Source organism: Eublepharis macularius, chromosome 14, assembly GCF_028583425.1.
Source record: "Eublepharis macularius isolate TG4126 chromosome 14, MPM_Emac_v1.0, whole genome shotgun sequence".
Taxonomy (NCBI): Eukaryota; Metazoa; Chordata; class Lepidosauria; order Squamata; family Eublepharidae; genus Eublepharis; species Eublepharis macularius.
Genome location: NC_072803.1, coordinates 60,084,593 through 60,100,664, shown reverse-complemented (window position 1 = coordinate 60,100,664; position 16,072 = coordinate 60,084,593). Strand labels below are relative to the sequence as shown.

Sequence of the window (16,072 nt, the reverse complement as noted above, 5' to 3'; positions counted from 1 at the left end):
TATCGCTACCAAGTACGAGGCTCTGAGATGATCTTTTAAAATAGTTTTATACCATGGTTACCTGAAAGGTAATATGAAAAGAAGATAACCCTAAATGAAAGATAACTCCCGCCCCCAATATACACACACAAAATTATTACACACACAAAATTATCACTTATTCTCCAAACTTCATCTTATAACACTCCTAACAAATGTCATGGAGATGCTGTGGATAAATATTTTTATCAGGCAAGTATCTGAGAACAGGCCAGGGCTTTTTTTCAGCTGGAACGCGATGGAACGGAGTTCCGGAACCTCTTGAAAATGGTCACATGGCTGGTGGCCCCGCCCCCTGATCTCCAGACAGAATTTCTGATTGGAAGCAATTACTATTATTGGCCCTCTTCTCTGGATTCAGTGTTCCACGCTTATGTGTTTTTATTTTATATATTATAATTGTATATATTATATTTATATTATTTTAAATGCTGTTTTAATGTTCAAATGTTTTCTTGTTGTTATATTTGCCACCTTTAGGACTCTGTGTGTGGAAAGGTGGCATAAACATTTTAAAATAAATAAACAATACAGTAATGTCTATGGAGAATGGGTGAGAGATACACCCAACTGTTAATTAGGGTAGAATTAACATAAAACCTAATTACGAACAATAAAGTGTGAGACTTGCGAAGCAAATTCAATAGGGTTGTACAGAGAGCCCTTAAAGATACAGCTGGATGAATCAACATCTGTAATGTTGATTAATTATCAGCATTACTAAGAAATTAGCACCATTTGTGAGTGAGGAAATCATGCAAACCAGTAGAGCTGAGTAATATACTGCTTAATGAGTTCTAATTCAGGAATTTTGTGTGGGATTTTCCCTCTGAAGTTCTTTCAAAGGACAAGAAGGAGCACTGGGGCCCCACTCCCTGGAAGAGGGGGGGGGATGTGTGTGTCAGTGGCTGAACTTCATGTCACTCCAGCTTGACACGGCTGCCTCCAGTGTGGTGTCAGAAAATACTGCCTGTCAGATTTTATATCATGGAAATGTTTTCTGCTAGTAATATTTTGACACAAAATCTGACACAACACCAGCTATTTCAGCAGCTTCTGTGGCTGGGGAGGTCTTTAGACCAATATGCCTTCTCCAGCTGACTGTGCCTCAGTTGCCGCCTGCTTCCTTCAGTATGGTTGGCTCCAATTCCAGGCACAGTTCGGAGAGACAGCAGTTGATATCTCTGAGCCTCCTCCCAGTTACTTGTGGTACCGGAAGGTGAGGCACTTCACCTCCCACTGCCTCAACTTCCAGCACTACTCTAGCCACTTGAGCTGGCCACATCTCAGAGCTAAACTACACAAGATGAATTACACGAGGATGCTCAAATGAAGGGAGACGCAACGTTAGCCGGGAAGCATAGTTTGAATTTCACCTCTCTCTACAGAGCTGGCAAAGATCACTTCTCAGAGGATTTGTTAATTTTCTCTTTGCTTCCCCAAAGGCTCTGTCAATCTCTCTGTCCCCTTGTGCCTCAGGGAAAGTTGTGTCCCAGCTGTTAGGAAGGGGTCTGGAACTGCTTTTTCAGGGCAGCTGTTGGACATGGCTGCAGCATCTGGTGCCCCGCTACAGAGCTGAACCTCTCCCCACCATCCCCAAAAGCATCAGTGTGCCACAAACGGCTCATAAAAGTATGTGCAGAGAAGCAGGGAAGTAATTTTTTACAGGCTAGTATCTTTGGGGGAATTTGTTTGGTTGCACTGTACTGTCTCATGAAAAATGTTTTGTAATTTGTAAGATTTGGGAGTGAGATGAAACTTCTCTAATAAATGCATTGAATACTTGACTCTTGACTAGCTTCCTTGATCAGACAAATGCTAATTCTTCTTTCATGTTCTTCATGTTGGGAAATTGCTCTGATCCTTCACCTTCATCTCCTTTAGGAAAGTCCTATGAAATCACCTACGTAAGGCTAAAGTTCCACACCAGTCGCCCAGAAAGCTTTGCCATATACAAGAGGAGTCATTCCGAGGGACCCTGGATTCCATACCAGTATTATAGTGCCTCTTGCAATAAGACCTATGGGAAACCAGAACGCCACTTCTTGCGGCCAGGAGAAGATGAGCAAGTGGCCTTCTGCACTGCGGAATTTAGTGACATCTCCCCACTGAATGGGGGCAATGTGGCCTTCTCCACCTTGGAAGGACGGCCAAGTGCTTACAGTTTTGACAAGAGCCCTGTTCTTCAGGTACAAGTTTTGGGATGGCTTGATTCTTTGTGGAAGGATGGGCAAGAACCAGGGAGCTCCTGATCTATGCTCCACTACCTTTTGGAAAGAGCTACTCGGTTCAAGGCTGCAGAGGGATGACTGAAAGCTATATATGTTATTTTATTATGATTGTAGGCCTGTTTGATTTGCCTGGTTTCATTCCTGATGTTCCTTCCCAGTTCAAAGGGGCCATAGCGTCGAAATCACAGGAGGTCATAGTTCCTCTCTATACTGCCTTGGTCAGGCTGCACCTGGAGTATTGTGTGCAGTTCTGGAGGCCTCACTTCAAAAAGGATGTGGACAAAATCGAGAGGGTGCAGAGGAGAGCGATGAGGGTGATCAGGGGTCTGGAGACTGAGCCCTACGAGGAAAGGCTGAGGGCCTTGGGAATGTTTAGTTTGGAGAAGAGGAGGTTGAGGGGAGACATGATTGCTCTCTTTAAATATTTGAAAGGCTGTCATTTGGAGGAGGGCAGGGAGCTGTTCCAGTTGGCAGCAGAGGGTAGAACCCGAAACAATGGGCTTAAATTACATGCACAAAGGTACCGGCTGGATATTAGGAAGAACTTTTTCACAAAGTAGTTCAAAAGTGGAATCAGCTGCCTAGGGAGGTGGTGAGCTCCCCTTCACTGGCAGTTTTCAAGAAGAGGCTGGATGAATCTTTGTCAGGGATGCTTTAGGCTGATCCTGCACTGGTCAGGGGGTTGGACTAGATGGTCTGTATGACCCCTTCCAACTCTGTGATTCATTCATTTGCAATTATGTCATTTTGTGCAATTTATACATTTTTATATGCAAAAAATAAGGGTAAAAGTTGGATATATTTAATGGGGAAAGCATTAAGCATGAGGAAATATAAAGGCACAGGTCTGAGACACAGAAAGAAGAAGTTAAATGAAGTTGAGAATTTTTAAATCAAAATGGCAGGGCTGCAAAATTCGAGAGCAGCCCTAGTTCTAACAGCTCCACCTACCCAGGGAGCCTACTGGCTGCCCCTGGCATGGCTGCATGTGCTTCTAGGTCAGGTTTGAGTCTTCGTTCTGGCAACAGCCACCCTAGAGTTGCCAACTTTGGGTTGGGAAATTCCTGGAGATTTAGGGGCAAAAGCTGGCAAGGAACATCAGGGTATAATGCTCCAAAGGCATCCTCCAAAGCAGCTGTTTTCTCCAGGGAAACTGATCTTGGTCATATGGAAATCAGTTGTAATTCCAGGAGATCTCCAGACCCCACCTGGAGATTGGCAACACTAAAGGAATTCCAAGTGTTTTCCACCTCTACTACCGCTGCTTTAAGTTTTGCATGCATTCCTTCCTGACACTGGTAAGTCCCGCTGCTATAACTACCTAGTATCTTCTCCTGGGTTGCTGTCAAGGTCTTCCAGAACTTATACCCCCAGCTCCTCTGCCTTCCTGCCTCTGTCCTCTGGCCTATAAGGCACCATCTCTTGGCAGTCAGCCCCCATCCCCCTGGGTTCTTTGGATATGAAGACTGACTTACTTATTATGAAAACCTGGTGGTATCTGAGGACTTCCTCTGTGTCAGTTGTACTCCCAGAGTTTTTTTTTTTACCAGGCACTCATTTCCTAGGCATTTGTGATCAGGCCTGATTCAGATATGGACAGCGGCACAAAGGCAAGGGGGGGACTAACGCCTTTCCCCCTGCTTTGTTTTCCCAACCAGAAATGGCCTTGGGAAGCTCGTGTATGTTCTGTTGGGGAAACGTACGTATAGCCATCAGAACATGTTAAATTTCCCCAACAGGGTAAGTAGCAGTTCCTTGGAGCCAAATAGTTTTGGGGAAATCGGTGAGGGGAAGGGGCTGAAGCCTGTTCTCCCCCTGCCATAGTCTTGAACTGAATTGGGCAAACGCATGCCTGGGAACTGCATTTGCAGTGGAGAACCCCCAGCACACGTCTTCTGGAAACACGTCTGGCCGCCTCAAAGATTTCATAATATGTGGATCCTCCTTGAGCTGCAGAAGAATTGCAGGCCCTCTTTGTGAAAGTTCATTTCTACCCTAACCTCTTGACAACGCTGAGCTTCTATTCCACAGGAATGGGTGACGGGCACAGACCTGCTAATCTCTCTGAATCGGCTCAATACCTTTGGAGACGACATCTTCAAGGACCCCAAAGTGCTACAGTCCTACTATTATGCCATCTCAGATTTTTCAGTAGGGGGCAGGTAAGATGGTGGAACAAAGGCTTTGGGAAGGGAACATGTATCAGCCATTTTCAGCAGCAGCCACACGTTTATATGGGCTTGATACACACAGCAGTGGATACTTCGCTATTGCAGTTGTTCAGCCCCTGTATTTTCCTGGGTGGACAGGAGAATTCAGAAAGTGAATGATTACAGCAGTGGAAAATCTAGGGACATATGGCTCCTGCTATAGTTTGCCTCTAACTAGGTGGCGGTGATGATAAAATAGTTAGCAGTAGAGAAAGGCACAAACCAGGAAAATTCCGAACTGTGCGGTTCGTGGTTTGTCGCGTTTCACAAACCATGAACTTTCATGAACTGGTTCGTTCCGTTCATGAAAATGTCACTTCCAGGTCAGCAGAAGGTTTGCAGAGAGCCCATCCTCGCCCCCCCCCCCCGGTTGCCTAGGAAACTGATTGATCAGCGCCAGGCTGTTGGCGGTGATGAACCGAAATATGAACCAAATGAACCAGGCTAAAATTCATCATGGTTCGTGAGAAATGAGCTTCCACAAACCGGCCCAGCTCATGACGAACTTTGGTTCGTATTTTGGTTCGTGCCCACCTCTAGTTAGCACTTATATATAACAACAACAACAACAACAACAACAACATTCGATTTATATACCATCCTTCAGGACAACTTAATGTCCACTCAGAGTGGTTTACAAAGTACGTTATTATTATCCCCACAACAAACACCCTGTGAGGTGGGTGGGGCTGAGAGCTCCAGAGAACTGTGACTAGCCCAAGGTTACCCAGCTGGCTTCAAGCGGAGGAGTGGGGAATCAAACCCGGCTCTCCAGATTAGAGTCCCGCGCTCTTAACCACTACACCACACTGGCTCTAGAACCTTAGAGTCCTCTTCACATACATTGATGAATCCAACAGCTTGTTGTGCAAGAGAGTAGCTTTCCTGTGTGTGAGAGAAAAGATGCCTTTTTCCAAGATCACAGCCTGGTAAATACTTTTGTGGGAAAACTATTTTAAAGCACCTCTCACCCCAGTTAGTCAGGAGCACCATTTTAGTGAGTCAGAAGGTTTTCAAACATCTAATTTATTGAACATTGTAGCATTAGTGTAGAAAAGTCTAAAATCATTAAATAAATGACTATGAGGGGAGTATATAATAAAGAAGAAGTGGCTGTATTCAGACATCACAAACAATCTCTGGTTTGTTCACTGTGAAGAAGAGCCTGGTTTATTCTCAGGCTTTCTTTCTCACTCCTCCCCTCACATGTGGAATCAAAGTCAAAGACTTCAAGGTTTAAGAAAACTTCAATCTAGTCACAATTTCTTGTGTCCAAAATCCGGCCCCTAAATAAATTGGGTTTGTTTTTTTACCCACAAACTGGGATTCTAAACCAGGATTAAACCACCGTTCAGAACCCAGTTTTGAGGGCTCGAAACAAACTCTGTTTTGTTGAAGCGTGCACATTTGGATGACAGGAAATTATGGTTAGATTGAAGATTCCTAAATCCAGAAGACATCCATCTTGGCTCCAGGGGGAGAGTGAAGTGTGCCATTCAAAGAATAAACCAGACTTATTTTCACCTTGGCCGTTTCCACACGGCTTACCTTTGCTCGTAACGACCTGGAACATCCCACAAAAAATGCGGATGATCGCATTTTCTCACGTGACAGTCACGCGACGTCGTGCAAATCTTGCGCGAGAAAACACGATCTTCCGCATTTTTTGCGTGATGTTCCGGGTCGTTATGAACAAAGATAAGCCGTGTGGAAACGGCCCATGATGTCTGAACACAGTGAAGAAACACATGTTCATGGTTCATTGCAAGATGAGGGACAAAATAAATACAATTGCCTGAAAGGAAAACTAGCCCTCCCTCACATATGCCTCAAGTAATAAAGGAGACCATCTTAAATTCACATACAAATTAGAGTTAAAAGAAATTGTGTAATCTTTTTTCAAAGAAGGCCCTCTTTCTTTCAAGTAAACATGGTACTTCAACCCGTCTTACAACCAATGCTATAGGGCTGTTAGAGGCTCCCAACATTTGTGATATTAGTAACTCTGCCAACTGCAGTAATACCAGGAATCCGAAGTCAGAGACCACATGACCTGTTTCACTAAAGACCCCTCCCATGCGCTGCAGCAAGCCATGTGGACATGATGCTGCGGGGGCTGATATTTTGGGCTTCCAGGCCTGTAAATTTGGGCTATGACTCACTGTCTAACATTTCTTTTAGAGTTTTCAGTTACTTTTATTGTTGCCCCCTGGAACTTCTCAAACAAGGTGGGATCATATTTGCTAAATAAGCAAGCGAACAAGCTTTCTCTGCGGAGGTGGATGAAGGGGCAGGTGTTTCCCATTTGCCCGGACCCTTGCTTCCTCTGCTCTGCTCTCCCCATTTGCTAGTTTTCGTTCTCCTAATTTAAGCAACAGAATTGAAAGACAACACCAGCCCAGCAGGAGGGAAAGTGAGGGCGACTTTATACAAGCACACAGCCGGGACCACACTGGTTTTATCTGCCCCACACAGCTGGGATGTGTTATCTTGAGAGTAGGCCACCCACAGAGGCAGTGATCCAGCTCTCGCTAACATCTATAGGGTGTCCTGGGATTAGCGGTCAAGGTTAGACCTTGGTGAGGAAGGGGAAAGAGATGCTCTCCAATGTGGTTTGTGCGCTGAGACACTCCAACTTGGCTTAGTGTTTGTTCCTCGCTAGAACAACAGTATGTTTTATTGATTTATAACCTGTCCTTTCCACAAAGGCTCAGGAGGGGCAGGATGTGGGGACTTTAAAGGGACAGAACATTACAGCATCAAATAGATGTGATATTATGGCTTAAGCTACGATGCTTCTACCAGGGCCGGATCTACGTATTTTTTGAGTGGGGGCAAAAGTAAAAAATGGGGCCCCCTGATATTTTTCTTTATATATACGTATATGATCAATGTTTTTAATATAGATATATAATAAACAACACTTTTAAACAACAGAATAAATGGGGTTGACTCCCTTTGCAGAAAGTCACTGGGGCAAGGCTGCCACGGGTAGGCACACTCCCGAATGCAAGCTGAACTCATCCCAGAGAAAGCCCACCCTGACAGAACTGAAGGACAGGAATACAATCCCCCCACACCCAAAGTGAAGGAAGGGATCAAACATTGAATCCGAGAATCACATCTATTCCTACCAAACCAAACGGAGGGAAGAGACACGGCTGGAACTTAGGCCGACAGAACCGGTGTCATTCACGGCAGCCAGGCACTGGGTTCAGCCAGTGGGGAAACGCCACAGAACAGAACCAAGCAGAATCCAACCGGAAGCACACGGCATTCCCTTGCTTCAGTCTGCTTCTGTTGTTGGCAGAGTGCAAACAGAGCAGAGAAGTTACGCTGTGCTGAATAAAGAGGCGGAAAAGTTTATTTAAGAAATACATACTTGAGAGTGAAGAAGAGAGATAGAGGTAGGGTCCTTGCTATCTGACTACATCTTGGAGAGAGAATGAATAAGGCAGGAGAGAGGAGCAGCAGGATATTGCCCTGTTTAGCCCAATAGGAGACAAGACAAGGAAATGACCCTCCAGGAATCAAGAGAAATGCTGCTCTCACTGTCCTAAGTGATCCTTGCTGCCCCCTGCATAGAAGGCTCTTCTTCCCTTCTGGCTGCTGCAGTACACCAGACATTGCAATTTCCAACACTGTTGGGTTACGTTGCAGCTGCCTGCCTTGCTTCAGTTTGGTTTGGGAGGAAAGGATGTGATTCTTTGATGTGGTGTTGGTCTCCTTCCTTCACTTTGGTTGGGGGGCAGATTCCATTCCTGTGCTTCAGTTAGGTTCTGCTGGGCTTTCTCTGATATGAGCTCAGCTTGCATTTGGGAATTTCCCCTGGCTATGTCAACCTTGTCCCAATGTGTTTCTGCAACAGGAGACAGTTTTGGCGGTTTACCCTTAGTGTTAGGAGAGCCCACCCTTTACTTTGCTCATTCACATGTGCAGATCCTTGTTGTCCCTCCAAGAGAGGAACAGGCTTATGCAAAGCAGCTTCTGGAAGTTTGCTCAGCTGTGGACTCACAGTATGCCCTTGGGCATATCAACCTATCTCAATATGCTGAGAGGAAGTAGAGACCTACCCTGCAGGGTTATTGTGCAAATAAGAACTATTTCAAAAATCCATCAGCCAGAATGCTCCAGCTGGTCTCTCTATACCTGGCATTATTCCTCCTCCAAAAAGCTGCTTCGTGATAGGATGTATGTAAGATGGCTGCCCTACAACCCTGGTATTCCTTTCCACTGGAAGTCTGCCAAAACTCAAGAGTCTTCTAGCTGGGCTGATTGCCAATGAGGAGGCAGAATAGCAACCAGACCGGGAAACTTTTTAATCACAATTCAGACGGGGGGGGGGGGGGCTTGAGGTCTAGAAACGTTCATAGACTTTCTTTCAAGGCTGTTTCCAAACCATTTTTTCAGGCTGGCAATGTGGCAACTAAGCGAGTACCATTATTCTGATTTCCCCCACCCCACCTTTGACCCACTGAACACGTATTGCCTCCTCTGAACCTTTGGGACAGCAAAAGATGGAGATTTACACAAAAGTCCAAAAAAGAGACTCTTTAAAGAGAGGCTTGCAAATCCTATCTTTTAAGATTGCCAATCAGGAGCCCCTTTCCCAGATGAGGACTTTGAAGATGCAGCTAAACTGGAGTCTACAAGAAGCTTAACAGTACGACAAAGAAAGCACTCTGCACATGCACAGAGGCATTCATGTGTTAGGATGTTCCAAAGCCAGTATTGAATAAAGGTTCTGAAAAACAGCCCTGGAGGTTAAAAAAGTGCACAGCCAGTTAAAGTGCCCCATAGCAGAAAATGGAGCTGCTCCCAACCTAGGCAGTGGGCTCCTATTTGTCTCCAGTACTTAAAAGAGAGGTGCCAGGAAATGTGTGCCAAGCCCCATCCTTGAATTTCCCAATTCCAGATATTACCAGGCTGGTTGTGATTACTGTAGGACTGAATGCACTTTAAGGGCAAACTAAGGTGGGTGTTTGTTGTTTTGAAGGGAAATTACTTCGGGAGAGGAAGCAAAGAAGAAGCAGAGGGGGGAGAACCTGTGGAAAAGCTTAACTTTTTCCTTGCCTGCCAATCCTCCACTCCAGACAGCCTCTCCACCAAACCCGGCTAGCGAACAGAGCCTCCCAAAGGCAGAGCTGCTGTCCTCCAGAGACCAAGGGGCGAGTGCCGCTGCTGGCCTTTTTCCCTCCCTCCCTGAGACGCTGAGAATTTCTGCCAAGGCAACTGGGCCGCGAGAGAGGCCTGGCCCAGTATTTACACTGCCCACCCTGCTCCCACAGCAAGCACTCCACGTGCATGCGCACACACGCAGCAGCAGCCACCTCGCTGCCGCTTGCTCTCAGCGCGCAGTCGGGCACTCCGTCGAGGAAGAGGGAAAGAGTGGCGGCTGATGGCCAGGCTTGCTCTGCATGCGTGCACGCGTGTAGAAGCCTCCATGCTTCCGCCCTCTCTTTGGTGCCGCCTGGGTCAAGTGACCACCCTGCCTCTCCCCAAGATCCGGCTCAGGCTTCTACTGAGTCAAACCACTGTTCCAGCTAGCCCAGTATTTAACTGGCAGCTGTTCTCCAAAGTACTTTCACAGCCAAACTAGGGCCAAGCTACAAGTGATGAATGACACTTGAACGGCAAGTGTATTCCTCCCTGTTCACTTGCCCTGCACTTGTGCTCCACTCGATCCACTTGCCGGTCAAGTGTAATTCATCACTTGTAGCTTGGCCCCTAGATGTTAATGAGACGTGAGTCAGGTCACAGATGCCTGAATTGGTTTGCTGTCACATGGAAGGACTGGAAAACTTACTTTGAAATAACTTGGTTGCTCCATTCGGCTCTAGAGTGCTGTAGAGCAGGGGTCAGGCTTCAGGCTTCCCTCCTGCTCTGTTTTTGCCAGTGGAAATGGCTGCAGGGGACCTGGTTTTCCCCTTTCTCTGGGAGGGACATGGAGAACCAGAGAATGGGGCAAACAGGTGGCCAAAACAGCACGGTAGGAAGCCAGAAGCTGCTCTCCCCCCTCACAGCCCTCTGAAGCCAAATGGAGCAACAGAGCACTTTAAGTTCCCCACTTCTCCCATGTGACAGTGAGTCTGGTTGGGTCGTGGGGCCCGACTCATGTCACATTGAATGTCCAGTTTGGCTTCCAGCCCTCTTCTCTGAGGCCCTTTGACTTGGAGATGCCTGGGGCTTTTTTTATGGCAAAGCACAAACTCTTCCATAGAACTATATTGGCCGTTTTCACACTGCTTACCAGCCACAGAACATTGTGCCAAGCTCTTGGAACGACAGTGTCTTTCTGGCGCGATTTTGCGCGTGCGTGAAATCATGCCAGGAAGACGCTGTCATTCCAGGAGCTTGGCGTGATGTTCCGTGGCTGGTAAGCAGTGTGAAAACGGCCAGCGTCTTACACTCCAAGAGTGGAACTACATGAGAAGTGCAGGCGTGTGTCTGGTCCTGCAAGGTTCCCTGGGAAATGTATTCTAAAAAAAACCCAAAAACAGGTGCTCGATGCGATTCTCCACCAGGGAGAATCTGCAACTGGAGGGATTCTCTCCCTCTCTCAAAAAACCTCCGGAAGCTTGGGGGGGGGCAACATAATAGGAGGCAGGGAAAAAGCCAGGGGGTGTTGCACACGAGAGAGAAGCCCAGTCCCTCCCATTGATCTTCTGTCAGCGGGGAACCGCGTCATCGTGGATCTTCTCTCTCAGCTTTTTTTTTGCTTCAAATGCTAAAGGAGTCTCTCTCTCTCTCTCTCTCTCTCTCTCTCTCTCTCTCCCTCCTGCTTGTATCTGCTAGGTGCAAGTGTAATGGCCATGCTAACACATGTATCCCAAATGAAGAAGATGAGCTCATTTGTCTCTGCCAGCACAACACCACTGGGGTGGACTGTGACTCATGCCAGCCCTTCTACCAGGACCGCCCATGGGCACGGGGCACAGCCGAATCTGCCAATGAGTGTCTCCGTGAGTAGCGTGTCGGCTTTTGTCACGGGGGAAACGGAATGAATGTAGTATCAGCAGAGAAGCCAGCAGTGGTGCAGAAGTATTATAGAAAGTTCTAAAACAGGGACCTCCAACATGGCGCCCATGGGACCCACAGCATCCACCAGCACCTTCCCTTGTGCCCACCAAGTGTTTGTAGAAAGAAGGCAGGGTCAAGTGGGGGGTTTGCCCAGCAAGACTTCTGATTGGCCATCAAAGATCAGGTTGGCTGTGCAGGTTTTTAAAAATATGGCTTTGGTAGCAGCTGCCACAGCACTACAAGGATCTTCACTACATTATTGAAGGTAAGCTGTGTGTATGCAAGAAAATGTTTTAAAATATGTTCATTTTAAACAGAGCTTTTGCCTGAAGTATTGAAGAGTTCATATTAAAGTTATGCATGGCCTCACTCCTTGACATTTTGTAATTGGCTCCACCTCTTGCAGCAGCCATTTTGTGATTGTACCCACCAATCTGTGACAGAATCAAGATATGCCCGCAGGCTGAGAAAGGATGGGGTTTTAAGTCATCCTGAAGGGCGGTAAACAAAAGTTTACAAAACTGTTTTGACCCCTAATCTCAAAAGCTTCTTGGTGTATGTGTGTGTGTGTTAGAAGAAGCGCTGGATGAGTAGGGTTGCCAGGTCCCTATACCCTCCTGCCAGGAGGGGGGCACCTGGCATTTACCTCATGCCAGCAGTGAGGTCTTCTTTGAACGTGTGCTCCGGCATCTGCACAATGAAGTAATCCCTGGAAGTGATGTCATCACCAGGGCCGGCGCATCCATAGAGGCAAGTCCGGCAGCTGCCTTGAGCGCTGAGGCGCCGGAGGGGGCACCGGGGGCGGGGGTGGGGGCGCACACCACGGAGCTGACATCAGCAGCGCTGGAGGGCTGGGAATCCACCTGCACACTGCCCCAGCCACCTGCCATGCCTGGCCCACAGAGGCTGCAGCCTCCCAGCCCTCCTAGTCAGCTGCCCCGTGCTGCCGCCGCCGCCAGGACGTGCTCCCAGCCTGGCGCAGCAGCTGCAAGCCAGGCACAGAAGGCGGCCAGGGCGGCGCACGGAGCAACTGAGCGGGACAGCTGGGAGGACGCATGCGCGCTGTCCCAGCCACCTGCTGCATGACGTCATCACGCAGTCCAGATGAATGCGCATGCATGTTTGTGCACGCAGGAGCAGCAACAGCGCTGAAGCTGCCCTGGCCTCAGGTGCCAGAAAACCTGGCACCAAGTCTGGTCATCACACTGGTCACGGAAGGACTCCCACGGTCCATGTGGGGCCAATTCTGCCCATTTGGGGCCCAAATGAAGCACAGGAACACCCTTGTGGCCAGTATGACAATATCACTTTCGGGGGTGATGCCTTCGTGCCCGTTCCTGGGGTGCCTGCTGGTGGCAGGTAACCTGCAGGAGCTTGCCACTTCCTGCCGACCACTGACGGGTCAGCGAGCAAGGAGGCAAACCCCCAGGAGTTTGCCTGCCTCTTGTAGGCACCTGTGAACTCTGTGCATGAGAGTTGTTTATGTGATTACTGATTTACAAGATCTGGGCAGATACAGAACGTGTACAGAAAACAAGCACTTCTCTGTGTCCCGATTTGTGTCCCAGCTCCTTCGGAGTACCTCAAACAAATTGCACCAAACCTGAAAGCCATTTATATCTGCTGAGTCCCAGTTTGGAAGTGAAATTTCATAAGAGTTAGAGATTAGGTTGTTGTTTTTTAAAGGTGCTGAGGCCTGCATGAAAAGAAACCCTGTATGGCTGGCTCTTGCCTTCTCTGATCTTCCCTCAAACATTTTCTACCCAGCCTGCAACTGTAGTGGCAGGTCGAGTGAGTGCTTCTACGACTGGGAGTTGTACCGGCGCACTGGACATGGTGGCCATTGCCAGAATTGCCAGGATAACACCGATGGGCCGCACTGTGAACGCTGCCGCCAGAACTTCTACCGCTGGGATGCCCGGATGGCATGTCAGCCCTGCAACTGTAACCCAACAGGTATACCGAGGTTGGAGAGGGACACACCAGACTTGATTCTGCCAATGATACTGCAAGGGGATTTTTTTTTTTAAAAGTCTAGAATTGTAATAATAATAAAAACATTCAATTTATATACCGCCCTTCAGGATGACTTAACACCCACTCAGAGCAGTTTACAAAGTATGTCATTATTATCCCCACAACAAAACACCCTGTGCGGTGGGTGGGGCTGAGAGAGCTCCAGAGAGCTGTGACTGACCCAAGGTCACCCAGCTGGCTACAAGTGGAGGAGTGGGGAATCAAACCCGGCTCTCCAGATTAGAGTCCTGCCGCTTTTAACCACTATACCAAACTGGCTCTTTGTATCACTGAGTTTTTGTGTCCAGTGACATCCCAAGCCTAAGCAGCACTAAATGTCAGGAAAACTGGAAAACAAGTTCCACATTTGTACTGGTCTATAGACAGGTTCCAAAAGTAGGGGAACCAAATGGAGTCAGAGTTCTCTTCAATAGATGTATGGATAACACAGTCATACACCATGGATAGTGAAGAGTTCAGTAGCACCTTCTGTTGGGGGAAAAAAGGTTAAAAATAGCTTTTCTTCAGAGGTGCAATGGATCTTGAATCAATAGAGAGTCAGCACACGAGTTTAGCTTTTAAAAAACATTTACTTCTAAAAGAAAAGGGTCACAGGATTGCTACAAAATAACAAAATGCCTGGAGCTACATTTTCCCCTGCTGTTTACAACAAAGAGCTGGGATAACAGAATGGAGAATCTTCTTCCTCCTTCTTCTTGACCCGGAAAGAAAGTCACCTGACCTGTTGACCAATAACAGTTTACAAACGCTCTCAAGTTTCCTGGGCTTGCAGATTATTGGCTTTGAGCCAGGTTCCCTTTCCAGGTCAATCTAAACAATAGCATGGTAGGTAAACACATTAACCCCATAATGACTGAATCTCAGACCTTGCAACACACATATATTCCAACACTTTAAGACTAACCAACGTTATTGTAGCATAAGCTTTCGAGAACCACAGCTGACGATGCATCTGACGAAGAGAGCTGCAGTTCTCGAAAGCTTATGCTACAGTAAAGTTGTAGATCCAGAGGAGTTAGCCGTGTTAGTCTGTAGTAGCAAAATCAAAAAGAGTCCAGTAGCACCTTTAAGACTAACCAATTTTATTGTAGCATAAGCTTTCGAGAACCACAGTTCTCTTCGTCAGATGCATGGAGGGCAGAAAGAAACTGGTCAAATATAGAGGAGGAGAGGGGAGGGGGGGAGGAGAGGGGAGATGCAAACAACTCCTTTGATATGGAGATGCAAACAGCTTCTTTTGATGTGGGGATCAGTTTGCTTGTGTAAAGGTTCAAAGGAGTTTGCTGTGTTAGTCTGTAGTAGCAAAATCAAAAAGAGTCCAGCAGCACCTCCAAGACCATACAATTCCACTGCAGCACAAGCCTTCGATAACAGTAAAGTTGGTTAGTCTTAAAGGTACTACTGGACTCTTTACTATTTTGCAGCTACAGACTAACACGGCTAACTCCTCCGGATCTATGAGGCTCCAACTGAAGGGCCCAGCTTGGACTTGGCAGCTTTATACCTCCAGCCTGAGTCTGGGTTGACCTTCAGTCAGTTAATCTGTTATGTATTGGGCTAGCTTCGAGGGAAACAGGGCTCCTCAGGTAGCCAATCCTATTAGAAATGGGGATATCAGCAACCAATCGTTTCCCCTGGATGTGGGCCAATTGCAATCAAGTAAACATGTTGCCTTTTGTTTAGTGCATGCAAATGAAGGATCCTAGTGCCTGTGCTCTTATTGGGCAGTTACGGAAATGGGGTGGAGTTGGGAGTATATATAAAATGTGGCTCCCTCGGGAGCCAGGTTGTTGTTCTTCTTCTTGTACCAATAAACATATACTATGAGCTGAACTCACTGCCTGGCTGAAATCACTTAAGAGCCACCCCAGTACTTAATATAATCGCAGCTGCTCTCATCGGCCCCCTCTCATTGGCCCCCTCTTGAGGGTGACAGGGCAGACTAGGCCAGGAGCTCTGCCTGAAGGCAAGCAGCTCAGCTGGCACACAGAGCAAGGTTCTGGCGCTGCTGGACCCAGGTTCTGAGCCCCCATGGCACCTGAATTCAGGCCAAGCCAAATGAACCTCTGCAAGGTCTGTGACCCACACCTTTCTGGATGTTGCTGGTTGCTGCTCTGTAATAATCCTTGGCTTCCTGGATTTTTCTTGTCCACACAGGAGAATCTGGTTGTGAATGATTACTAAAGTGGCACAAGTGTGCAATGTCTAAAGAAGCATGGATAAAACCTTTCACAGGTCACTGCTGTGAGCAGTGACATGTTCATAAGAACATAAGAAGAGCCCCACTGGAACAGACCAGTGGGTCATCCAGCCCGGCATCCTGTTCTACACAGTGGCCAAACCAGAGGGCCAGCCAACAGGGCATAGAACCCAAGGCCTTCTGCTAATACTGCCTCCTATCTCTGGTGTCCAAAACTTTGCTGCTTCTGAATATGGAGGCTCTCTTTCATCTCCAGGGGTAGCCATTGATGGTCCTCTCCTCCATAAATCAGTCTAACTGCCTTTTAAAGCTATCCGTGCTTGTGACCATCACTA

General features: G+C 47.4%; 1 protein-coding gene across 1 annotated transcript in view; it reads left to right on the top strand.

Moving 5' to 3' along the window:
• The window catches only part of LAMC3 (laminin subunit gamma 3), a 105,479-nt gene that overhangs the window by 16,942 nt on the left and 72,465 nt on the right, over positions 1-16,072 (top strand). Inside the window, exons 2-5 of the mRNA XM_054997272.1 lie at positions 1,924-2,228; positions 4,302-4,432; positions 11,276-11,442; positions 13,268-13,456. Of these exons, the coding sequence (XP_054853247.1) occupies positions 1,924-2,228; positions 4,302-4,432; positions 11,276-11,442; positions 13,268-13,456 (792 nt within the window). The remainder of the gene's footprint in view (positions 1-1,923; positions 2,229-4,301; positions 4,433-11,275; positions 11,443-13,267; positions 13,457-16,072) is intronic.